The 27,146-nt window shown below is 41.8% G+C and overlaps 1 protein-coding gene across 1 annotated transcript in view; it reads right to left on the bottom strand.

The window, feature by feature from the left end:
• Positions 1-23,983, bottom strand: part of MEIOB (meiosis specific with OB-fold) — a 43,464-nt gene extending 19,481 nt beyond the window's left edge. The window contains exons 1-9 of the mRNA XM_059881489.1: positions 23,433-23,983; positions 19,678-19,754; positions 15,343-15,400; positions 10,567-10,698; positions 8,761-8,833; positions 5,080-5,275; positions 2,732-2,832; positions 1,820-1,872; positions 1,636-1,731 (exon numbers count right to left, since the gene is read on the bottom strand). Of these exons, the coding sequence (XP_059737472.1) occupies positions 1,636-1,731; positions 1,820-1,872; positions 2,732-2,832; positions 5,080-5,275; positions 8,761-8,833; positions 10,567-10,698; positions 15,343-15,400; positions 19,678-19,746 (778 nt within the window). The 5' untranslated portion in view covers positions 19,747-19,754; positions 23,433-23,983. The remainder of the gene's footprint in view (positions 1-1,635; positions 1,732-1,819; positions 1,873-2,731; positions 2,833-5,079; positions 5,276-8,760; positions 8,834-10,566; positions 10,699-15,342; positions 15,401-19,677; positions 19,755-23,432) is intronic.
• Between the last annotated feature and the right edge of the window lie 3,163 nt (positions 23,984-27,146).

The raw sequence follows: 27,146 nt of genomic DNA on the forward strand, positions 1-27,146 counted from the left end.
TTATCCTAATTGTTCATTCTGTTTCCCCACTGCTAGGATGTGAGCTCCATGAGCAGGAGAGATACCTGTGTTTGGTCACTGGACCCAGAACGGTGCTCAGCACACAGCACATGTGTAGTAGATGAGAGTTCAACAAGAACAAATCAATGAGTGCCATATCACCTCCCATGATACTGCTTTCAAGGAGACAATATTTCTGCAGTAGATGAGCAAGATCTAATTACTGATATTAAAACACAGTCTTGCTATTTTATACCATATCTCATAGTAATTTCACTTCTAACAATTCTGATTATGGTTTGGTCAAAGATATAAAATTGCTTTATAGCTCTCAGTCACTGCTTTGTCATCAATCAGTAGAGCGAGCGCATAGTTAAAATGATACTTGCTACATTTATATTCTCTTAAGACTTTTCAATGAAGATCATGGCATCTGGTCCCATCACTTCATGGGAAATAGATGGGGAAACAGTGGAGACAGTGTCAGACTTTATTTTTGGGGGCTCCAAAATCACTGCAGATGGTGATTGCAGCCATGAAATTAAAAGACGCGAAGGAAAGTTATGACCAACCTAAATAGCATATTCAAAAGCAGAGACATTACTTTGCCAACAAAGGTCCATCTAGTCAAGGCTATGGTTTTTCCTGTGGTCATGTATGGATGTGAGAGTTGGACTGTGAAGAAAGCTGAGCGCTGAAGAATTGATGCTTTTGAACTGTGGTGTTGGAGAAGACTCTTGCGAGTCCCTTGGACTGCAAGGAGATCCAACCAGTACATTCTAAAGGAGATCAGCCCTGGGTGTTCTTTGGAAGGAATGATGCTAAAGCTGAAACTCCAATACTTTGGCCACCTCACGCGAAGAGCTGCCTCATTGGAAAAGACTCTGATGCTGGGAGGGATTGGGGGCAGGAGGAAAAGGGGATGACAGAGGATGAGATGGCTGGATGGCATCACCGACTCGATGGACGTGAGTTTGAGTGAACTCTGGGAGTTGGTGATGGACAGGGAGGCCTGGTGTGCTGCGATTCATGGGGTCGCAAAGAGTCGGACATGACTGAGCGACTGGACTGAACTGAACTGAAGACTTTTGAAGGATTATTCATCCCTGGGACCTCTGTGCTCTCCTGGGGTGCTGAGTGGGCCTTTCTCTCTGGGCTACAAGCAACCTTAGGATGCAATCAGGGTACCCCCTCTTCTCCCTAGTCCTACTCCCCTCATTTCATACTGGGACAAGCTATAACCACTTCACAACCACTCACAGTGATGAACTAAGTATCACATGATGATACTACATACATGTTCTCCATGCTCCAGCACTAAATTATTTGAATGCATTGAAATCAAATTTATTTTTAAATGGTCAATAATTTAGGTTATCCAATCAATGGCATTGATCTCTCAAAATTAACACAAGGGATAATGCTTTACAAATGAATCTGGCTTTTCACATTTCTTTTGTAAATATATCAAAGATACAGTTTACTGTAAGTTTTAAAAGTCATATAAGGCAGCTTTTCACTTTTAACTCAAATGAAATCCAAGCTTTATTTTCATTCTTAAACACACTATACAAATATTGGAATACATGATATAGTCATTTCCAAAGGGATTAAAATTTTCAGATAGCTTTTTACCTGGATTAGTTGTAATAATGGTTTTTGAGATTACAGTTGCTGTCATGCTGTTCCGAAATTTGTCAAAACTTATCCTTACATCTGCAGCAAATATTACTGTTTGGGGAAAAAGCCATTTTAAAATTATTACACTGGAGGATAAAAAATTACAAATATTGAACACAATCACTGAAGTATGCGATACCTGTTTCTTGTGGAACCCAGCTCTGTGCAAGTAGAATAGATTCACTATCCCAACTGCATGTGTGAAAAAAGAAATGACAAAAATCAAATACATTAGAAAACACTGACAGTGACCATGTTATTTATCAGAAAAAGGATGTCTTAATGGGTGAGGTTAATAATCCCCCATGTGATCCAAGGCACAAGGAAAGGTTTTGGTTTTTCCTGCATTTTTCAGGGCTACTCTGCCTATTTCACAGAAAATTTAACACCCATGGAAAGCATTCCTTCAGCACATCCATCTCTAACAACTTCTGCTCCTTCCATTCCCTCTTTTCCTATCACCAGGTCACTCCACACTAGTTATAACTGAGTAACTACAAGTCTAAAAATTGTGAAGTCACTCTTTCATGCCATTAACTGATTATCCCCATAATGGATAAACTGCTTGAGGAACCTGATGGATTGAAGGCCTGTTTCAAATTCAATTTTGAGTCTAAACACCACCATAGTATTCCCTGGTATGCTTCAGGGTGTAGCCCTGCCCCACAGAACCCAATCTGTGACAAAACTTGCTTCTTCACCATCTTCCCATGGCCTGCTCCAGAGTACCACCCAATGGATCACAGAAAGTCTGTCTTGTTCTTTATCAATGGGACTTAGTAAATGATCATTTGTTACAAAAGAGTATGATAGTAAGTAAATTACTATAGAATCCATCTATGAAATCCCATGCCATCAGAAGATCTCATTTTAAGGTAATCATAGACTGTAATGACTGGACACACAAGAGGAAGGTTTTATTTTTAATACCATTTCCTCCTATCATCACTCCTCTCCTGATATGACATCCATCACCTCTTGATGAGATGAAAATGTTCTGACTTGACGATAATAGCACAGATTTCAGTTTGGAACAGATGTGGGGAGTTACCATATCATTGCAAAAGAAGACTCTGTCTCATCGTAGAGTTTGACTTCACACCTCTGGCCTTTTCTTCGGTCTGAAGTTGTAAAGTATTTTGGCTCCCCAACCTTAGAAATGGAAGGAAACAGTTACTCTTCTTCACCTATAGCTGTAGAGGTACTTAAATATTTGTTGATGGAAATACTCAAATGTTTACCTTTTAAACAACAAATTAGAAATATCAAAATAGTGAGACTCACTAATATGTATTTAAAAGTATCTTGTACCTCTGCTGCTGCTGCTGCTAAGTCGCTTCAGTCGTGTCCGACTCTGTGCGACCCCATAGACGGCAGCCCACCAGGCTCTATATTTAAGTTGAAAGGTACACACATTGATTGAAGAGAGACACAGACATATGTGCTCCAAAGACTGTGGGGCCTTTTCAACGTGTCAGAACAAACACTCCATGACAGGTCCCTGGGTGACAGCTGTGTGGACTCACTGAGGGTATAAGATTCCTTTCAATGTCTGTGTGTCCCCATGGCTTGGCATAGGGCCCGCATGGAGCTCAGTGATTGGATGGATTCGCCTGTCCAGGCATCTTGCTGGCCCAGGTACAGGTTATCAATAACCACATTCCTGCCTTCTTAGGGATCAGCTGGAAGAACCACATGAGGGATCATAATGGGAATGTGTGTTGATATACTGTCTGATTCAGTCCACACTGTGGTGTAAGAGAATTCATGGTGGAGGTGAATTCAGGGGCCCCTCTGTGCCCTCAGGGAGTTCGCAATTGGACCAGCAGGCACCTCTGATGGCTACATAGCAACGGCTCAAACATGGACAGTCAGCTGCCCACTGTGCACTGCCTCCATGATCTATTGTCAGGACTGAGCTCCACGGGAAGGGGCTGGAGAAAGAGTCACAGCTGCCCACAGAGGAGAAGGTTTACAGAGTCAGAGAAAAGAACAGCCTGTCACAGCAAGCAAGGAAACGACATGAAAAGGAGCTTTAAAGGGAAGAAACCTAAGTAGAGGTGAGACAGAAGAAAGAACAGGTTAAATAAAAATGTAAAGAAAAGGAAATATAAGAGGGATGGAAGCAAAATGGGAGTAGAAAGGCATGAAAAGGAAATAATATAATCCTATGAAAGGTGGTACCAGACTCAAAGAGTAGAGGCCGGAAGTGGGACATGGAAAAAGCTGTTGTAGGGTTTTATTTTTTTTTGTTTTAATTTATTTGGTTGCACCAGGTCTTAGTGGCAACATGCGGAATCTTCATTGTGGCGAGATCTAATTCTCTGACCAGGGATTGAACCTGGGCCCCTGAAAAAGTGTGGAGTCTTAACCACTGGACCACCAGGGAAGTCCCATGCAGGTTTTATATTCACACTGAGTTTTAGAAAATTCTTACTACATTGTAATACGATGGCATTACATAGAATTTCAGAGAAATTCAGAGATCATATTCTGCCTTTAAGTAAGATTGAACCTAAGTTGCCCAGAAAGGGATTTTTCCGATTGTCAAGACTGTCATGTAGGGTGTTTATTCCTCATTCCTGACTGACACGAAGTGCTCACTGTGTGGCAGGCACTGTGCTGTGCTGGGTTGGGGTGGTGCCTCTGTTGGCCTGTCATTGGGGATGATTGACACTCTTGCAGTTATTTAACATGGAAATGCAATTAGCAAGTACTTACAACAGTAACTACAAGTATCTAAATCTATTTCCCTCCCTTTTCCCCCCTTGGTTATCCTCATTTTGTATATTGAAGAGTTGTTCTTGCTCCTTTATTCTTATTTGTGTACTTTATTTTGTGTAAATTTGCTCCCTGTCAAGTGACTCTAGTCTGTCCAATGGAGTTCAAAACTTGCTGTAATTGCTAAGAGGGAGGTGTGGATGCAGAAGGTGGTGAGACAGTCTGCCCTGCTTTCCAGCACCCATAGCTCACAGGGCCCCTACCACAGCACCCTGGGTTTCTCACTCTGTCCCCCATCTCAGGGCAGCTCTGAGAACATGCACTGAATTAATTCCTTGATTTATTCAACATACATTATTTAAAAGAACTTCCTGGAGATCGTCAAGTCAATGAATTTACTCTTTCTATTCATGCCTTTGTTTAACTGAAGTATGAAAAGCTCTCATATAGTTAGTGAACCATTTATGACTGTGTGCTGCATTTAACATTCAAATACAATTTTATTTTGCTACTCATTCTCAGGTAAAATGCTGCTTTCTTTAATTTTCTAAATTCAACTGAGGATGGATCAAGATATAGAGAAAATTTTACTTCAGTGATTACTACTTTCCAAACACAAATACTATGCTAGAACTCCCCCACCAAATTGAACTGGGCTTTGTTGGGGTTTTAACTTACCGACCTCACAGCTGCAAGAACATTAATAATTTTCCCATCAAGACTGTGTCCATTCGCAACAATGTCACCCAGTGAATAATAATCACAAGACTCTTTAACAGGTAAATATATCAAAGAAAGTAACTTGGCATCCACTTCATAACTGGAACAGAGTTTTACCGTTGAGTGATTCTCACTGAGCAATAGTTTATAATTGCTAAATTGTAAAAACACACACACAAAGTTAATATCAAATGATTTCTAATAGAAAAATATTTCAAAGTTCACAGTTAAATTTTGGTTGTAATTTAAACTATACTTTAAAAACTATATTAAGATTTATACTTTTCACTCTTAGAAACATTGAAAAACTGTAAAATACTTTCTGTATAAAATCTATTTCCATTAAGAAAGTGTTTTAAAGACCAATTTGCTGCTTCGGGTGCTAATTGCAGCATGTGGGATCCTTGTTGCAGCACATGGGCTTAGTTGTCCCACCGCATGTGGGATCTTCGTTTCCTGATCAGGGATTGAACCTGCGTCCACGACATTTGAAGGTGGATTCTTAACCAGTGGACCACCAGGGAAGTCCCCTTAGAAACCTTGAAAAACTGTAAAATACTTTTTGTATAAAATCTATTTTCATTAAGAAAATATTTTAAAGACCAATTTGTGTCTGAGTTTCAAGCACACTAATAGTCTAATCTTGCCCAATAAACTGAGTTTCAGTTTCTTTGTAAAAAAATTTTAAAAAAAAGGATGTAAAAGCACTCTAAAACATTGTGTGTTATGAGGAGATTGAGCTCCATCTCTGTGACACTGACTGTGCCACCTACATGCTTTCCTGACCTCTTCAGAGCTCTGTGGGCTTCCCTGATAGCTCAGTTTGTAAAGAATTAGCCTGCAGTGCAGGAGACTCCAGTTCGATTCCTGGGTCGGGAAGATCTGCTGGAAGGGATAGACTGCCCATTCCAGTATCCTTGGGCTTCCCTTGTGGCTCAGCTGGTAAAGAATCTGCCTGCAATGCGGAAGACCTGGGTTTGATCCCTGGGTTGGGAAGATTCCCTGGAGAAGGGAAATGATACCCACTCCAGTGTTCTGGCCTGGAGAGTTCCATGGACTATACAGGGTCGCAAAGAGTCGGATACAACTGAGCGACTTTCACTTTTGAAGCTCTGTAGGAGCAAACAGATGCACCTTATGCACACACTGAACTTGAGGTGCTCTTCCCTTTGGCCAGTCAGCTTCCAAGTGTGCTCCATGGAGCCTCTTTCTTACCCTCTATTCCAGCCACCCCCGCCTCCTCCCCTGCTACTGCCTTAGGTGTTTACCTCATAACTTCTTACCCAAATTACTGTCTTGTCTCCTAAGCTTTATTCCCCTACACTTGGTCCTCCTCAGGTAGCCAAAGTGACCTTCCTAAATCATGAATATGCATATCTTATTTCCCCGTTCAAAGATCTTCTGGGTTGAAACAAAAAGCAAAGCTGTCTGTGAAGGGTCTCCACTTCCCTCTTTTGCTGCTTCTGCCTACCTATACTCCAGCCACATCAGATTCCGAGGCTATGAAACTATTATTTTAGAGGGAAAAAAAGTTGAATATCAACAGTTTCATGAGGTTTAGATGACTAACTGTTCTGGAAAAGGCCAGGAGATTTTGTGTTTGTCCCCTCTGCCAGGAGTGTTCTCCCCCTTCACTCATGCCTTCACTCCACAAACACTTCCTGAGAGCCAACTATGTGCTAGACCACAGTCCAGGCCCCGGGGGATAAGTGGTGAGGAAGACAGACAATGACCTATGACCTCACAGTCTCACATGCGAGAGAGGGAGACAGACAAGAACAATTCATCAAATGATCCAGGCTTGCGATCAGTATTACATGCTAAGTTGCTTCAGTCGTGTCTGACTTTTTCCAATCCCATGAACTGTAGCCTGCCAGGCTCCTCTGTCCATGGGATTTTCCCATGCAAGAATACTGGAGTGGGTTGCCATTTCCTTCTCCAGGGGATCTTCCTGACCCAGGGATTGAACCCACGTCTCTTGTGGCTCCTGCATTGGCAGACAGGTTCTTTACCACTAGCGCCACTGTTATGATGGTGCCTATAACCCTGTGTACAGGACTAAGTCCTAGTAATGGGAACTGGATGGGCTACTACAGAGCAGATATGGAAGGCCTAAGGAGATGACATTTAAACTAACACTTGAGTGAAAAGTAAAAGTCGCTCAGTCGTGTCAGATTTTACAACCCCATGGACTATACAGTCCGTGGAATTCTCCAGGCCAGAATACTGGAGTGGGTATCGTTTCCCTTCTCCAGGGGACCTTCCCAATCCAGGGATTGAACCCAGGTCTCCTGCATCACAGGCAGACTTTTTACCAGCTGAGCCACAAGGGAAGCCCAACACTTGAGTGAAGAGAAGAGCAAATAAGACTGTTCTCTGCAGAGGGACATGAACATGCCATGCTATTAGCTCAGAATGAGCCAGGATGTTCACAAAGTAAGGACTCTCCATGTGGCTGCAGAGAAATGAGGCCTGTAAGATGAGGTCAAAAGGTGTGCAGGTGCGTGTAGTAGAGACTGCTGTGCCCACCTGAGCCCTTCACCAGCTACACCCTCTCTCTAGATCTGCCCTCAGCCAGAAGTGCCTCCGTAGGAACATGGGCAGACTTCAGCCAATAACCTGTAAACTCAGGGTACCAAAGCCCAGGCACCTTTCTTCAGAGGGTAGCACTCTGAGGTAAAACTGATACTCCAGAGCTCCCACCTGGGTCAGGACGAGGTGGGGCTTCTGCTGAACCTGCCTCTTTAAACACTCCTTCCTCCCTTACAGCTGTCTTTCCAGGCTGCTTCTGAGAGCTCTCCCTCAACAAACCACCTGCACAGAAGTCTCTGAATTCTGCTTCCTGGAAACCTGAACTGAGAGAGCAAGGCATGTGAAGAGAGCCATAAACTGAGATGTAAAATGGATATATGACTTCTAAGATTTATCTTTTCATTTTTCAGGTTTAATGTGACTAGAGTCAAATTTCTGTAAATCTAAGAACGAGAAGTGAAGTGTTAGTCACTCAGTCATGTCTGACTCTTTGCAACCCCATGGACTGGGGCTCATCAGGCTCTTTTGTCCATGGGATTCTCCAGGCAAGAATATTGGGGTAGGTAGCCATTTCCTTCTCCAGGAGATCTTCCTGACCCAGGGATCAAACTCAGGTCTCCTGCATTGCAGGCAGACTCTTTACCATGTGAGCCACCAGGGAAGAATGAGAATCAAAGTATTAAAAATAAAGTCATTTTTAATGTGATCCTATGTCGAGGTAAATTATTTGATAATCAAAGATAAATACTGTGTGGCAGAATTAAACTCTGAATTTTCAACCTAAAGTACACACATCTTTAGTAAGTGAAAAAAGTGAAAGTGTTAGTCACTGGGTCGTGTCCGACTCTTTATGACCCCATGGACTGTAGCCTGCCAGGCTTCTCTGTCCATGGAATTATCCAGGCAAGAATACTGGAGTGGGTAGCCATTGCCTTCACCAGGGGATCTTCCTGACCCAGGGACAGAACCCATGCATTGTAGGCAGATTCTTTACCATCTAAGCCACTAGGGAAGCCCCTACACCACTCCCAGCTAATCTGACATACACAAACCTATTAGTAATAATCATTCGGGCACAAAGGTTGTTGACCTCTGTGCTAGATTTACCTAGGAGTTGCAGGACTGAACTTTTCTTCTCTTTCTAAATCCTTTGTTTGGATCAGAGGATTCTCAATTATCACTATAACAGAGGGGAAAATATGATGCTATTACCAAAAAAGTAACAGGATAAATTTAAAAAACAAGTGTACATAACAATGAACATTACAATATTATTTCTAATTTTGAGTTGCTGTTAATATCCTTCACAATTTTTTTCTTGTTTTGCTGTGAGCAATGGAATCCTAGTGTATGACCAATCAATTTGATCTCAGATGATACTTCTTATACTTTGTGTTTAAATTCTGACATTTGACCTGCATTAATATTATTTCGTTAAAAAATATTACTTTGTTGATTAGTTATACAGAACATTTGATGTGATTACAACATACCCTGCTATAAAATGAACAGTTAAATTGATCTTCACCCAATTCACAGTTGTTCTCAAAAACAATAGTGGTAGTTAGAAAGAGCAGTGCAAAATCTGGGTCCTGATTTGAAACCTACAACTTATAGCTTTATGACTTAGTATTTTTGGGTTTCCATTTCCTATGGGTCTATGTTAGACATTTTGTGCTGCATTTTGTTAATTCCTCACACAACCATCCCTTTATTATCCCTTTTTCCACGTGAAGAAATTGAAGTTCACAGAGGTTAAATAATTTTCTTGAGGTGTTATATCAAGAAAGTAGTAGAGTTAGAATTGTTTTGATTCAAAAATCTATAATCTTTTTACTCAGCCACACCAAACTCTTATTTACTTTTATAAGCATCATCAGATTTACATCCTTACGATCCCTCATCTCACTCGTCCTGACAACAAGCATCAGTGTGGAATGCAGGTTACTATCGAATATATCTTCAGGTCTATGTTAGTGTTGTTCTGGCATGCATCCACAGATGCTTCTGCTTGTCCTGGGCCCTGAGATGTCTCCAGAGTTTTCTGCCTTCACAGGCCATATGTCCAATTACCTTATTATTCAGTTAGCAAAATACTATATAACCCTGAAAGTTAATAGTGTGACTGGGTGCTGAGTAACCAGTATGGGTAATAGGCTGCTAGATATTGCAGGATTAGACAGGAATAGTTTAATTGTCTGTGTTACTCTTTCTCTTCTTTTTTCTACCATGAAAGAGAGCTGGTATACTGCTTTCTTGTTTATTATATGAGGCTAGAGCTGTTATCTACTGAGCGACTAAGTTCTACACTTCATACCAGGCACACTGTCTCATTTAAGATTGATAAGAATCTACTGGGTATTAATTTATAGTTGAGGCTCAACAAGATTATGAAATTTTCTCTAAGCCACTATGTAAATAAGTGTTAGTATTTGGATTTGAATCCAGAGCTACCTGTTCCCAAAGTCCTGTTCTTTTGAATATACAATACTGTACTATCACAGAGATACTGGGGTAGGCAGAGGATATGAAGATTTGCTATTTTAGACTAAAAATTTCTTAAAATTCCATCAAAAATTCATGTCATCTTTTATCAAAGTCTACTTAGCAGTTCTATTTTATGTTTACAAAATGATATATGATTACAGTCACAAGAGGGACTGATGCAAAGTGAAACAGAAATAAACCAAAGATCACAGAGCTCCTAGTAAAAGTATGTGATTATTCTGTTTGTATGTTTCAACTAAATGCTGAATGCCTTGTTATACTCTTAACACTTGACTTTTTCTGATAAGATTCTTGAGAATAAGAATTGTGTCTTATTTCATTCCGATGCCCTCAGTGTAGTTACCACAAATATATCATGGGACTAATACTGTAAGAGAAACAGTTTAAGAATCAGTGCCAACTTACCACACTCACCGACCCTAAAGCTGTCAGAAAGTGATCTGATGTAATCTTCACTGCCCCAGGATGTTGCATTTACAAAATGGGTTGTTGAATCACGAATGGTGAAACTAAAAGTGTACCTTTCTGATCCAATATCTAAGGGAAAACCAAAGCTTTTATTTTTCAGATGAAAAGTTTTAATTTTAAACAAAGGTGATTATTATGATACTAAAACACTCAAACACATGGTATAAAAAATTATTTCAGATATAAATTCTACAAGTTATGCTTTAAGAATTGCAAAACTGCCAAGGTAGATAATTCACCTCACTGTGACTTCTTTGTTCCCTTTCCCTAGTTACCTCTATATTCAGAGGGAAATAACGTGTAGGTTTGAACCATCCTGATATTAGATTACATTCTCCATTTCTCTCTTACTGTTGTTTTAACCTAAGTTAAATCTAAATTATTTCAAAACAAATAAATGTGTGCTAACTAAAAGATACCACTAGGGGTCAGCAAGCACTTTTTTCCAGAATAAATTCCAAAATAAATTTCTTTATTGTTTTTGCTAACTAAAAAAGTAATACAATGAATGATAAAGAAAATGTGGTACATATATAATCAGTCTGATTTTGGTTTTGACCATCTGATGATGCCCATGTGTAGTGTGTTGAAAGTGTTAGTTGTTCAGTCGTGTCCGACTTTTGGGGACCCCATGGACTATAGCCCGCCAGGCTCCTCTGTCCATGGAATTCTCCAGGCAAAAATACTGGAGATACAAAATACAAAAATAATGGTTAAGGGTTGTCATTCCCTTCTCCAGGGGATCTTTCCAACCCTGGGACTGAACCCAGGTCTCCCGCATTGCAGGCAAATTCTTTACCATTTGAGCCAGCAAGGAATCCCATCCATGTGTAGAATCAGCCATAAAAATAATGAATTTTAGTCAGTTCTAGTCACTACAGATGGTGACTGCAGCCATGAAATTAAAAGACGCTTACTCCTTGGAAGGAAAGTTATGACCAACCTAGATAGCATATTCAAAAGCAGAAACATTACTTTGCCAACAAAGGTTCGTCTAGTCAAGGCTATGGTTTTTCCTGTGGTCATGTATGGATGTGAGAGTTGGACTGTGAAGAAGGCTGAGTGCCGAAGAATTGATGCTTTTGAACTGTGGTGTTGGAGAAGACTCTTGAGAGTCCCTTGGACTGCAAGGAGATCCAACCAGTCCATTCTGAAGGAGATCAGCCCTGGGATTTCTTTGGAAGGAATGATGCTAAAGCTGAAACTCCAGTGCTTTGGCCACCTCATGCGAAGAGTTGACTCATTGGAAAAGACTCTGATGCTGGGAGGGATTGGGGGCAGGAGGAGAAGGGGATGACAGAGGATGAGATGGCTGGATGGTATCGCTGACTCGATGGACGTGAGTCTGAGTGAACTCCGGGAGTTGGTGATGGACAGGGAGGCCTGGAGTGCTGCGATTCATGAGGTCGCAAAGAGTTGGACACGACTAAGCAACTGATCTGATCTCTGATCTGAGTGAGTGAACCTAGAGCCTATTAAACAGAGTGAAGTAAGTTTGAAAGAGAAAAACAAATATCGTATATTAACATATATGTATGGAATCTAGAAAAGTGGCATTGCTTATCCCATTTGCAGGGAAGACATAGATGTAGAGAACGGACGTGTGGACACAGTGGGGGAGGAGTGTGGGACGAACGGAGAAAGTGGCCTTGACATACACACACTATCATATGGAAAACAGGTAGCAGGTGAGAAGCTGCTATTTACACAGAGAGCCCAGCCTGGTGCTCTGTGATGACCTAGAGGGGTGAGATTGGGGGAGGGGAAGGAAGCTCAAGACGGAAGGGATGTATGTATAACTATGGCTGATTCACACTGTTGTACAGCAGAAATCAACATAATATTGTAAAGCAATTTTCCTTCAATTAATAAATTTAAAAAAATTTTTACAGAAATACAAACAGCATGCTACTGACACAGAAACAGACACACAGATCAGTGAAATAGGACAGAAAGCCTGGAAATAAACCCACACAATTATAGTCAATTAGTCTACAACAAAGGAGGCAAGAATATACAATGGCAAAAATACAGTTTCTTCAATAAGCAGTGCTGGGAAAACTGAACAGTTACATGTAGAAGAGTGAAATTAGAACATTCTCTAATACCATATACAAAAATAAACACAAAATGGATTAAAGACCTAAATGTAAGACCAGATATCATGAAACTCCTAGAGAAAAACATAGGCAGAACATACTTTGACATAAATTATAGCAATACTTTATTGGATCCATTCCTAAAACAAAGGCAGTAAAAGCAAAAATAAACAACTGGAAACTAATTAAACTTAAATGCTTTTGCACAGCAAAGGAAAAGATAACCTACTGAATGGGAAAAATTATTTGCAAATGATATGACCAACAGGGATTAATATCCAACATAAATCTTCAGCTCATACAACTCAACATAAAAAAACCCTAACAACCCAATTTAAAAAGTAGGAAGAACTGAATAGGCATTTTTTCCAAAGAGGAAATGCAGATGGCCAACAGGCACATGAAAAGATGCTCAACATCACTAATTATCAGGAAAATATAAATTAAAACCACAATGAGCTATTCCCTCACACCTGTCAGAATGACTATCGTCATAAAGAATACAAATAGGGGCTTTCCTTGGTGGCTCAGTGGTAAAGAATCCACCTGCCAATGCAGGGGACATGGGTTCAATCCCTGGTCCAAGAAGATCCCAGATGTCTCATGGCAACTAAGCCTGGTGCCACAACTACTGAGCCCACCTGCTGCAACCACTGAAGTCCCACTCCCTAGAACTTGTGCCCAGCAACAAGAGAAGACACAGAGATGAGAAGCCCGAGAACAGCAACTAGAGAAAGCAAAGAGTAGCCCCTGCTCACCACAACTGGAGAAAGCCTGTGCACAGCAACAAAGACCCAGCACAGCCAAAAATGAAATAGATAAATATATTAAAATTTAAATAAAAAAAGAAATCTTCCTTTTAATATGGTGTATATGTGTGTAATGCTCACTCAGTCGTGTCTGACTCTCTGCAACCCTATGGACTGTAACCTGCCAGGTTCCTCTGTCCCTGGAATTCTCCAGGCAAGAATACTGGAGTGGGTAGCCATTCCCTTCTTCAGGGGATCTTTCTGACCCAGGGATTGAACCCAGGTCTACTGCATCGCAGATGGATTCTTTACCACTGAGCCACCAGGGAAGCCCACCTGTCACTATGCTGCTGCTGCTGCTGTTAAGTCGCTTCAGTCGTGTCTGACTCTTTGTGACCCCATAGACGGCAGCCCACCAGGCTCCCCCATCCCTGGGATTCTCCAGGCAAGAACACTGGAGTGGGTTGCAATTTCCTTCTCCAATGCATGAAAGCAAAAAGTGAAAGTGAAGTCGTTCAGTCATGTCTGACTTTTAGCAACCCCATGGACTGCAGCCTACCAGGCTCCTCTGTCGATGGGATTTTCCAGGCAAGAGTACTGGACTGGGGTGCCATCGCCTTCTCTGACCTGTCACTATACCACAAGTCAATTAACACAGCCACAATTACTCAAGTGATTCAAACAAAATAGTCTTCTGTCAAAATTACTGGCTGGCTGACTAGAGCTCTGATTCCCTCAAGCTGTATCAAAGGATTTATACCATACCCTTTAATAAAAAGCACTGACACTTTAGAAGCTAGAAATAGTGTATTGCTACTTTTGGCATTCTATATTGTATCTGTGCATGTAAACTATAAAAGTTTGAAGATCGGCTGATTTTACTTATTTATTTTGGTCTCTGTTGCGGCACGCGGGATCTCAGTCTTCCTCCCAGCATGTGGGACCTAGGTCCTTGACTAGAGATCAAACACAGGCCCCCTGCTTTGGGAGCTTGAAGTCTTAGCCATTGGACAGCTGGGAACAGCTAGGGAAGTCCCTGAAGGTCAGTTGATTTTAAAAATCTGATTTTAGTCTTGGATTATGTTTCCATAGTCCTAAAACTGTTGCACAGACAACTAAATAAGGACCACTAAAGCCAGACTTAACTGTATTTCCCACATATGAAAGATGATTTTTTTCCCCTGAATCATTTAGTTCTTTGAATAAATACACAGATACTGCTGCATACTTCCCTCCCTCAACACTGTCTTGACATCCATGCTGGAAAACCTTCCTCCTACCACTTTCTGTTTTCTATGAGACTTACCTGTGTGCTTGTATCTGATACTGACAGTTTACACGGAGTTCCTACTCTATGTTACACACTCTTACATATACAAGCTCATGTAAGTCTCATCCCAGCTTTGTTTACCCTGATTCTGAGGCTCTACATAGGACAGACTCGGGGGTGAGCCCTGTCAATCAGGCTCCACGTCCATCCTCTCAGAAGCTCTCATATCTGAGGATGATGATAGAGACTACAACTTCTTTCTCCAGTCTTTACACTGGGTTTTGCACAATGGAGGAGCTCAGAAAATACACGTTGATACACATTAATGAGCTGACCAATTTAACTAGCTATTTTAATACTGTATACACAGCTTTTAAAGTTATGCTTTAGAAATATCAAATAAAACCATTAAAATGATTTTAATGCCCTCACACATGTGGCCTTAAGTCAAGTACTTTACCATGCAATAGAGAACATGGCCATTGCTCTTAGGGAGTTAAACAGGCATGAGAAATTTAATCACTTAAATATACTTTGTTGTAGTCATAAGCCACAGTTGATGAAAAGTGAAGCAAAGAGTTAAATAGAACTCAGCTTTTTCTGTCTGGAAAGCCTTTGACATCTGTTTTTCCAATAACTATGCCGATTATTTTCTGAAAAACAAAAGGGTTATAGAAGACGAATATTAAACACAGATGGAGATGGTAAATTTAATTTCATGGACTTGTTATATTTTACTGGTTCTAACAAACATTTTTGACTAGGAACCATTTAAATGTATTTATTCCAGACAAACATCTAAAAGAACTTCATAAATGTTCATTCTACAAGGAATAGTACAAAGTAATAAGACAGTTAACTACTATTACAAATATAATCATTTAATACTTAGTATGTTTCTACTTTATTTTCAATCACTAGGTGGAGCACAGTAACTGCCCTATGCTATCAATTCTTACTGAATTCATTCAAAGCACATGTATAATGCAATTTAATTTGCCATGGTCTTCAAAGCTTTCTTTTATATACGGTTTTCTAACAATCCACATAGAATTGCTTAGCTTCTTAATGCAAACATGCTGGACAGTAACATATATTAGATTGTAACAAAACTTGCATATCACTGCTAATAAATCTAAGCTCTAAAGTCCTAGATCTTAAATCTTAAAGGTATTAACATGTCTTTAATATTTTTAATGTTCTCTATAGTGACTAATAAAGAAAAATTAAATATTTTTAAATACTTTAAAAAATAAAAATAACTACCTTTTTCTGAAAGGATGAACTTATAATTCTAGCTACTGACTTTAACCTTGCAATAATCTGCTCAATTTCAAATACATGCAATCTTTTAAGACTACCACATCCTAGCTGAGCTATTAGCTAGCCTTATTACATTTAGACACACTGTTATTATTTTTTTTAATTCCATATGCTGCAGCTCTCACTGAATTTTGTTAGGAAAACAACTAGTGAGAATATTGAGTAAAATTTTCTAATGAAGAGGCAATTAGCAAAGAGTTTACCTTTCAAGAAAAACTGTAACAGCCATAATTATTTTTAACATTGCTAAGTCACTTCAGTCGTGTCCAACTCTGTGCGACCCCAAAGACGGGAGCCCACCAGGCTCCCCCGTCCCTGGGATTCTCCAGGCAATAACACTGGAGTGGGTTGCCATTTCCTTCTCCAATGCATGAAAATGAAAAGTAAAAGTGAAGTTGCTCAGTCGTGTCCGACCCTCAGCGACCCCATGGACTGCAGCTTTCCAGATTCCTCCATCCATGGGATTTTCCAGGCAAGAGTACTGGAGTGGGGTCCCATTGCCTTCTCCGATTTTTTTTTAACATTAATAAAGTTTAAATTTAATAAAGTTTAAATTGCAAACTATTAAAGTTATATGTGCTGCTGCTGCTGCTAAGTCGCTTCAGTTGTGTACGACTCTGTGCGACCCCATAGATGGCAGCCCACCAGGCTCTCCTGTTCATGGGATGTTCCAGGCAAGAGTACTGGAGTGGGCTGCCAGTGCCTTCTCATGCATGAAAGTGAAAAATGAAAGTGAAGTCGCTCAGTCGTGTCTGACTCTTAGCAACCCCATGGACTGCAGCCTACCAGTCTCCTCCATCCATGGGATTTTCCAGGCAAGAGTACTGGAGTGGGTTGCCAGTGCCTTCTATGAGAGTTATATGTAATTTATCTCATTTTAAGAAATCTGATTTGCACATTCCAAATATAAATAGCAGACTGCTGGGGGTAGGAAAGATAAGGGAGTATGATAATTGCTTTATAGTAAGCTCTTCACTTTATGATATGATTCCACCTAGATTTCTTTCAAATAAATAACAATCTTCGCAAATTTGAAATAACTGGTGCCCCCACAACCTTTCTCACCAAAATAAATTTTCACACAATGATTTCAGAAACACATCATTTGTGTACCTTTGTCACAAAAGCAACATAATAACAAGTATTTCAGCATATAACATGGACAATTTGATTGGACAATAGATGCTGCTTAACAAAAATGCTTTAATTTTGCAATGCTAATTTTTTAACTTTACAATATTGTATTGGTTTTGCCATATATCAAAATGAATCTGCCACAGGTATACATGTGTTCCCCATCCTGAACCCTCCTCCCTCCTCCCTCCCCATACCATCCCTCTGGGTCGTCCCAGTGCACCAGCCCCAAGCATCCAGTATCGTGCATCTGGATGCACGTGAACCTAGACTAGCGACTCGTTTCATATATGATATTATACATGTTTCAATGCTATTCTCCCAAATCATCCCACCCTCTCCCTCTCCCACAGAGTCCAAAAGACTGTTCTATACATCAGTGTCTCTTTTGCTGTCTCGTATACAGGGTTATTGTTACCATCTTTCTGAGGAAACCAGAATAGAAAGAGACACGTGTACCCCAATGTTCATTGCAGCACTGTTTATAATAGCCAGGACATGGAAGCAACCTAGATGTCCATCAGCAGATGAATGGATAAGAAAGCTATGGTACATATACACAATGGAGTATTACTCAGCCATTAAAAAGAATACATTTGAATCAGTTCTAATGAGGCGGATGAAACTGGAGCCTATTATACAGAGTGAAGTAAGCCAGAAAGAAAAACACCAATACAGTATACTAATGCATATATATGGAATTTAGAAAGATGGTAACAATAACCTTGCAATGCTAAATTTGAGTGCATATTAAATATTTAATTTGTTGTTGTTTAGTCATGAAGTCGTATCCAACTTTTTGCTATATTTAATTAAAATAATACAAATAAACTTCCAATAATTTTTAACAATTACTAGTCATATCAGCAGTGGCCACAGGACTGGAAAAGGTCCGTTTTTGTTCCAATCCCAAAGAAAGGCAATGCCAAAGAATGCTCAAACTACCGCACAATTGCACTCATCTCACACGCTAGTAAAGTAATGCTCAAAATTCTCCAAGCCAGGCTTCAGCAATACGTGAACCATGAACTTCCAGATGTTCAAGCTGGTTTTAGAAAAGGCAGAGGAACCAGAGATCAAATTGCCAACATCCGTGGGATCATGGACAAAGCAACAGAATTCCAGAAAAACATCTATTTCTGCTTTCTTGACTATGCCAAAGCCTTTGACTGTGTGGATCACAATAAACTGTGGAAAATTCTGGAAGTGATGGGAATACCAGACCAGCTGACCTGCCTCTTGAGAAATCTATATGCAGGTCAGGAAGCAACAGTTAGAACTGGACATGGAACAACAGACTGGTTCCAAATAGGAAAAGGAGGACGTCAAGGCTGTATATTGTCACCCTGCTTATTTAACTTATATGCAGAGTACATCATGAGAAACGCTGGGCTGGAAGAAGCACAAGCTAGAATCAAGATTGCCGGGAGAAATATCAATAACCTCAGATATGCAGATGACACCACCCTTATGGCAGAGAGTGAAGAGGAACTAAAAAGCCTCTTGATGAAAGTGAAAGAGGAGAGTGAAAAAGCTGGTTTAAAACTCAACATTCAGAAAACTAAGATCATGGCATCTGGTCCCATCACTTCATGGCAAATAGATAGGGAAACAGTGGAAATAGTGTCAGACTTTGTTTTTTTGGGCTCCAAAATCACTGCAGATGGTGATTACAGCCATGAAATTAAAAGACGCTTACTCCTTGGAAGGAAAATTATGACCAACCTAGATAGCATATTCAAAAACAGAGACATTACTTTGCCAACAAAGGTCCGTCTAGTCAAGGCTATGGTTTTTCCAGTGGTCATGTATGGATGTGAGAGTTGGACTGTGAAGAAAGCTGAACACTGAAGAATTGATGCTTTTGAACTGTGGTGTTGGAGAAGACTCTTGAGAGTCCCTTGGACCGCAAGGAGATCCAACCAGTCCATTCTAAAGGAGATCAGTCCTGGGTGTTCATTGGAAGGACTGATGCTAAAGCTGAAACTCCAATACTTTGGCCATCTCATTGGTTGATTCATTGGAAAAGACTCTGATGCTGGGAGGGATTGGGGGCAGGAGGAGAAGGGGATGACAGAGGATGACATGGCTGGATGGGATCACCGACTCAATGGACATGAGTTTGAGTGAACTCAGGGAATTGGTGATGGACAGGGAGGCCTGGCGTGCTGTGATTCATGGGGTCGCAAAGAGTCAGACACGATTGAGGGACTGAACTCAACTGAACTAAGTCATATCTATAATCTCCTAACGTGCAGACAAAAAAAAAAAGACGAATTTTCATTCAGCTGGCATAAATACAAAGAGGTTTAGGAGTGTTTAATATCTAACAATCACCAGTGCAATAAGTATCTGTATACTTGTCAATTATACAAGCATGTGTTGAAACGAATCAATAATGTTGACACAATGTAATATCACCACCTAAAGCTTCAACAGAGAACAAATGAACTACTGCATTGCTGAAACTTACCAGATTAGCCATATTTGGATGTAGATTTGAAAGTGCAGTAAAGTTCTTTGATGCAATAGAGTTGGCCATTCTTTTATCTGCATTTTAGAAAATATAATTTAGATGCATAAGTTAAACAACTGAAATAAAGCTTGAAAAATTCCAAGACTGAAAAAAGAATTTATTTAGGAAAGTATGGGATATTCTACTCATTCTTTGGGAAAACTTTATTTATTTGGCTGCACTAGATCTTAGTTGCAGCTTATTAAGGCCTTCGATCTTCAATGCGGCATGAGGAATCTTCAGGCTATAGTTGTGGAAGATCGGATTTGTAGTTGCAGCATGCAAACTCTTAGCTGTGGCATGTGGGATCTAGTTCCCTGACCAGGGATCGAATCCATGCCCCCTGCATTGGGAGCTCAGAATCTTAGCCACTGGACCACCAAGGAAGTTCCAGGAAATTTTTATATTACAACAGTGAAATGTAAGTTAGATTCAACCTGTAAAAAGTATATTTTTAAAAGGTCTTTTAAAGTTACGAATGATATAGTTAGGTTTCAATTTTTAACTTTCACTTTGCAAAAAAAAAATTAGTCAATATTTGAACAAATTTAGAGTTTCAGATGAGAGATGGGACATTGCAGATTTAAATATTTACTACCATAAAGCCTACTTTTAAACAAACATAGCAAAACTACACTGTAACCACCTCTCATGCTTCTAGTTACATTGTGTATGGATTTAGGCAGTACTTCACCCTCCCCTCTAAGCTCCATCAGGGCAGAAGCAGCATCTTAAAATTTGTGAGTGCATTTCAATGCTATCTTGCACATAAAAAGCACTCAATAAACATGAGATAAATGAAACAGAGACTTGTCCCTCAACTTAGTCACTAGAAAAGGTTTTAATGTAGTAACAGCTGTCAGCTACACCAAACTAGCAGATTTACTTGATTTCACTTCATTTTATGTGGCCTCTTTAGAATGCTCTCATCTCCAGGCTGTACTTTCAGGACACATTGCATAGCATAAGTTTCAAGAAGGCTGCACAATTACTCAAATATGATTTTGAATTCCAGCGCCACTAGTTTGTGGTCAAATGTTTTGAATTACTGAGCTTTAATCTTCTCATCCACAAAATATGGATAATCTATCCTACAAGGTTGTTGTGAGAATTCAAAATAGTGTACATAAAGAGCCAAGATGTCCACAGGCTCTTGACTGATGAGAACACTGCTTTTCATTCTTATCCAATGTAGCAGTTTCTGCATTCAAGCCAGAATAAACAATTTAGCAGTGTTAAGGTCCTATTTATTCTTCAGCGGAGTCTGATCTGGTTGAAATTGATCACTATGCAATTTCAGTCTCTGAAATACTTGCCAGCCTGACAGATTCATTCATTCATCCATCCACTCAGCCAACATATATTGAGAGTCTGTCCAATGCTAGACACTTGAGGCTAGAGAAGACAAACTATTCAGTAGCTAGATTTTGTGTAAAAATACTATCCATCTACATACTGAGTTCTCCAAAATTTTAGCCCTTAACATCTCTTGCTGGTTACTTACTTAGAGGAATATCACATGAACTCTTTGAAGTTCCTTCACTTCTTACTGTTAATCAAAATATATGGTGATATACTTTAGTGTCTGTCTACAAAAAGAAAATGACAACTTACTTCTCTAGGTTTTTGAGAAATACAAAATTAACATGAAATAAAGAGGCCAGTATGGTGATACAGAGATTACACCATTCATCAGCAACTGCTGTCCCTTCTATTTTCCAAATATATTTTAAAAGTCTCTGTTTCTCCATCTCCAGTGCCATCTCCTCAGTGCAAGGGTCAGTCACTCCTCATCTAGAGTACTGCTATTTCCTAGTCTTATACATAGTTTATTCATTCAACACATGTGAGTTGAGTGTCTGACATGTATCAGGTACTGAGTCAGGACAGGAGGGGTGGCTCAGAGAGAAGCTAAAAAAAAAAAAAAAACAAAGTGCATGGTGTGGAGCTAGACGTGCACAGCCCGAAGACCACAGACACAGCTCCTTGACAAGGGAAAGGGAAAGGTGGTGGAGGAACTAGTCCAGTTAAGGTGACCTGGTGGCAATGTCACAGGTAATAGTTGTGGAGTGACTATTATGAGGTTGGCCCTATACTACAGACACTAGATATACATCATCTCCACCCCCCCACCCCCCACCGCTGATTACCACTCTCCAGATAACTCAGCAGCTCTCCTCTCTACAAATGGGACCTGGGACTTTGGCACACAGTTCCGTCTTCCTTGAGCATCCGCTCCAATCCCACCCTCAGATCCTCCCAAGACAAGAGCTTTAACATTTTGGGGGTCTCAAAGAGAAGATCTTATCACCCTACTTCAAGTATCCCCAGCCTCTATTCCTTCTCTCAGCATTCTTAATTCTCTCATTACAGGGTGGGGTTCAGGATGACAGGGCTGTGCCTTGCCTTGCCCTTACTGTGTCCTACAGTGCCTAGTTAGGCTAGCACCTCAGGCATAGTAGCTGTTAGCTATTTGTTGACTAAATTAATGAGCAAGTCCTAAAGAAACCTGATTTGTAATTTGAGAATAATATTGCTACAATTAACTTTCTGGATAAACAGAATTTTAGTTAATAACTAATTTTACATTTATATCCAGCATTTAAATTACAGAAACAAGTACAAATTGTAACCTACTATTCTAGATCAACAGAGCTTCCAAAGAGCTGGCATTGATGGTCCTATATAATCTTCTAGTTTATTCTACAGACCTGTGCTGGGGCTGCTACAGAGAAATCCTCTTATGTGGTTATTTCTGTACGTGAAAATCCCCCCGAACTTCCATCACAAACCAAAGACTTTTTTTTTTTTTTTGACAAACTTTGACAAAGTTGGCCACCTTGCCTAGAGGGGAACAGCTGTTCAATTATTTTTATAAATCCAATTCAAAAGGGTAGTTTTTACTCCTTCAGTGGGAACTCAGCAAGTTTTGTATATTCTGGGTTGGCCATAACAAAACGGGGAACCGCCCATCTCTGGAGAACTCACCAGCATGGAGACAAAAAGAGCACTTGCTAGTAAACTTTCAAGGTAGTCTTAATTTTTTTTTTTAAACCAAACACTGCTTTGAAAAAAAGAACGAAAGAGAGGGAGGAAGGGACATGACTTGCACACAGAGATTAAAAACCGTCCCTTTTAAACCCTCCACGCTTTAAAATGTACCTGAAGATTCCAAATCTAGGACATTCTAGAACAGGGAGCACTGTGGAGAGGGCGCCTGAGGTGGCGGGGAGCGGGGTGTGAGTCGTGGGTGGGGGCCTCCAGGGCCAGTGCCCGTGCGCACGTGTCCGCACACACCTGTCAACCCCACAGAACGGCCGCGCGTCAGCCAGGCTGGGAGTGGGGGGAGCGGGCGGGTGACGCACTGAGGTACCTCAGAACGCGCTTATCCCCCCCGCATCGATTACACCCGCGCGTCTACATGCGCCGCGCCACGCGAACGAGCACACTCCACCCGTGTCCTGTGTGTTCCTACGTGACTGTGACTCCGCGGGTGTGGACTGGAAGCCGGCGTCAGCTGCCCACTTCGCACCCCGGGGCGTCCCCCGAACCGCAACCCGCCGGCTTCCACCTCTCGAGGGCACCGGGGTGACCGCCACCCGCGGGCAGCCGGGAAGGGAGACCATTCCCACCGCGGACGGCGCGGCCCAGAGGCCTGCCCTCAGGAACAGACGACGGCCCGCCGCCCGCCGCCCGCCGCCACCCGGTTTCACCTCAGCGTTCTCGCCGGCTGCTCCTAGGAGCGCTCGCCTAGACGCTCTCGCTCTTGGACAGCAGCCAGCCACACGCAGGCCCCGCCCAGACACCTCCCCCGCTCGGCTGGAATTCGGCTTCTCCACAGCGCTTTCTGCCCACAGCCCCGGCGCTCGACGGTCGCCGCGGGAGGACACCCTTGGACCGTTAGCCCAGGCCCCGCCCTCGCCGATCTCAGACTCCGCCCACTCCTGGGCTCTGCCCAGCCCCCGAGTTCTGATCCCGCCTCCAGATCCGACTCCACGCATGCCTCTCCCACCGATCTCAGACTCCACCCACGCTCTGACTCTGCCCCGCCCTCAGCTTCGACCCCGCCCCGCCCCCCTCTGCAAACTCCGGTTCCACTCACTCCCTGACTGCCCAACCCAAGCTCTGCTGACTCCGCCCACTCCTGGCCCCGCCCCTCACCTCGCCCTGACTCCGCCCTCAGCCCCGCCTTGCGGCTCCAGACGCCTTGAGGGTCGCCGTCCCTCTGCAGTCTGGATAGTGAGGAGAGAGAGACTCGGGAGACTGGCCGCGGGTGGTTCCCGTTTCTTTGCTTTCCCGGGGGCCCGAGCCTGTCCTCCAGTCTCCCGAGCGGGAGTCCGGGCTGCTAAAAACCAGGTGTCCAGGAAGATGCTGGGGATCTTTTCTGCTGAAACAGCAGAAATACAGGAGACATTGCTATAGAAAGTGCAGCAGCTGAACGCACAGCTACAAACATGTGCTAAGTGTAGCCGGGGAAATCTGGAAAAGCCTGCGTGTCTACTCAGCAGCCTAGTTGTGAGCTAGCAGGATGTTCTGACTGGGGAGAAGTGGATCGAGTGTAGCAGGGATCTGTTAGTTCTTACGCGGCATGTGACTCTGGATCTCAGTGAAAGAAGAGAGCACGGAAGAAAGAAGGGTGCACGGCTGCTGATAAAGCTTCTAGAAGAGGAGCGGGTGTTGGATGCAGACTTGTCACCTGCTGGGGGAGTGTGAACAAAGGCCAGGCTGCTAGATCGATAACGCTAAACCCTGATGATGCTATTTGTATCATTTCAGATGCATACATATAGATATACACTGTATGTATAATTTGATCTGCTAAATATTGGGCTTTGGTGAACGTGACAAAACATTCGCCGGGCTTTTTAGTTAGTACCATTTGGAAATCTTTTTAGTTTAATGACATAAATTTTTGTTGAAAGAGGAAGACCCCTGGAGAAGGAAATAGCTACCCACTCCAGTATCCTTGCCTGGAGAATTCCATGGACAGAGGAGCCTGGAGGGCGACAGTCCATGGGATCAAAGAGTTGGACGTGACTGAGCGACTAACACATAAAGGAGTACTAAATCAGGGGCAAATAAGTTAAGATCCAAAAACTAAATTCTTAAAATTTGTCACCATTTACTGTCCACTTGTAGCATTACTTAAATTATTGAAATTCTTTCTTTAACAGGAAAAACAATTTTGGTACTTATTATACAGCTATGTACTGCAAAAGAGAAGTGCAACATCAGGGGCAAGTCTTATGTTGTTATCAAAACATAGTTTTATGTTGCATCTTTTTTTTTTTTTTTTTGCTGTGTTGCTCTGTTTCCAGGATTTTGGTTCCCCCATCAGCAACTGAACCCCAGCGCCCAACAATGAGAGCACCAAGTCCTAAACACTGGACCTCCAGGCAGTTCCCTCCTTTGTTATTTTTTAATTTCCCAAACAATGGTAGAAAGAAAAATAAAGTACCTGCATTCCTGCTGCTTAAATAAAGTTAAAAAAATTTTTTTCTTATTCCTTTCCACTCTTGTCTTTACAAGCACATACCTTGATCTTTCCAAAAGAAAAGGTAATGCCTTACCTGGCATTCTTAGTCTATTCTAAAGGGGGAAAAAAGGGTATAAAAAATAATTTGTATGCATTTTTCATTTGAGCCTCACTGGGGGAGTAAAATTTTAAATTTTCATTTGCATTTTTTCACATTTTAGCAAATTAATTTTAGCTGAAAGGTATCTAAGATTAAGCAAGTATAGTCAACTTCACCAGGACACAATAGGCTTTTCATAAGATGTGCTGCTTTGAAATACAAGCCTGAAAGAGTGGAATTGTTTGATGTTAATAATGAAATTGGGACACCCCCCCTTGTTACATAAAGAATTCATCTCTTCCATTTTTATAGCAATTCCATTCTTAACAATAGAATTGACTTGTCAATACACTTTGGATGGATATGAACAGAAGCAAAGACAGGGAACGCCTAGCCTCACCACTTGATGTAGAAGTCGAGGGTGAGTGAACAAAGGTCAACATTGAAATTGCTTGCGTGTCTGGCTAAAGAAAATGGTGTGAGGCCACACCCATCACCTCCCTGGAGCATGCCAGCTGTCAGGCCATTGAGGAGCATGTCACAAAGGGGTGACAGGCAAAGCATGTAGCAATCAACTTCACACCTACTAATCGCTGGGGTGGGGGGGGAATGACAATTATTTTAATGAATTACAAAACCACCTTTTATTTATTCAACAACAAAATAACTTTTGTAAAGTTGGTCCAGTGATTACACATCCTTCCCAGGAGCTGAAATACTGACAACTCAATTACTAGTCTCGCTCTCCACTCCTCCATCTAAAATGAGACCAGCCAATAAGGGGAAAGAATCTGAAAAAAATATATGGGGTGGTGGCTTCCTTGGTGGCTCAGTCTGGTGGCTCACCTGCAATTTAGGAGACCCGGGTTTGATCCCTGCATCAAGAAGGTCCCCTGAAGAAGAAAATGGTAACCCACTCTAGTATTCTTGCCTGGGAAATCCCATGGACAGAGGAGCCTGGTGGGTTACAGTCCAGAGGGTCACAAAGATTGGACACGACTTAGCAACTAAACAACAAGAAATATGCACTAGGAAACCAACATGGCAAGGCAAATAGAAAAAACAAGGCAAATGCCAGGGCAACTTTGCTTCCAGCCTCTAGCCCTTGGTGGTCTAGCAGCTGGGATTTCTAATTTTCATCCAGGCTGAAGTGAAGTTGCTCAGTCGTGTCCAACTCTTTGCAACCCCATGGACTGTAGCCTACCAGGCTTCTCCATCCATGGGATTTTCCAGGCAAGAGTACTGGAGTGGGTTGCCATTTCCTTCTCCAGGGGATCTTCCCAACCCAGGGATCAAACCCATCTCCTGCATTGTAGGCAGACGCTTTACTCTCTGAGCCACCAGGAAACCAAAACACTTGTTTTTTCTTGCATGGAACTGAGCCACATTATCCCCAAGGTGTGCCTGTCATTGGTGTCTGGTCCATGCTATGCATCCTTTCTGCACTCTGCACGCCTGCCCTGTGCTGTACCAAAGAGAACGTGTTGAGGGAAGAATAGTGGAAGAAGAAGCTCTTCAGCACTCGGAGCACAGGTGTCCCTTTGGGGAGGAGAATACAGTTGCCCCCCAGCCTGCCCCACCAGAGGGTTACTCCTGGGACAACACAGGGAAGGGCCCCTCTCTCTGGAGGGCTGTCATGGGCCAGGTTCATCACAGTTTGTTAGGCATAAACTGAAAGTCGGACTCGAGTTGACAACAACAACAGAGTCCAAATTACTCCAAGCTAAGAGTACGAGTGTTTGGGAAAAGCCAACTTCCACATGCAGCTCTACGCTTTCTTTCCTCTGGGTGCAAATCCCGGGCTCTGTTCTGTGTTTGCTTTATGACTTTGCTCAGCACTCAATATCCTGT

Source organism: Bos taurus, chromosome 25, assembly GCF_002263795.3.
Source record: "Bos taurus isolate L1 Dominette 01449 registration number 42190680 breed Hereford chromosome 25, ARS-UCD2.0, whole genome shotgun sequence".
Taxonomy (NCBI): domain Eukaryota; kingdom Metazoa; phylum Chordata; class Mammalia; order Artiodactyla; family Bovidae; genus Bos; species Bos taurus.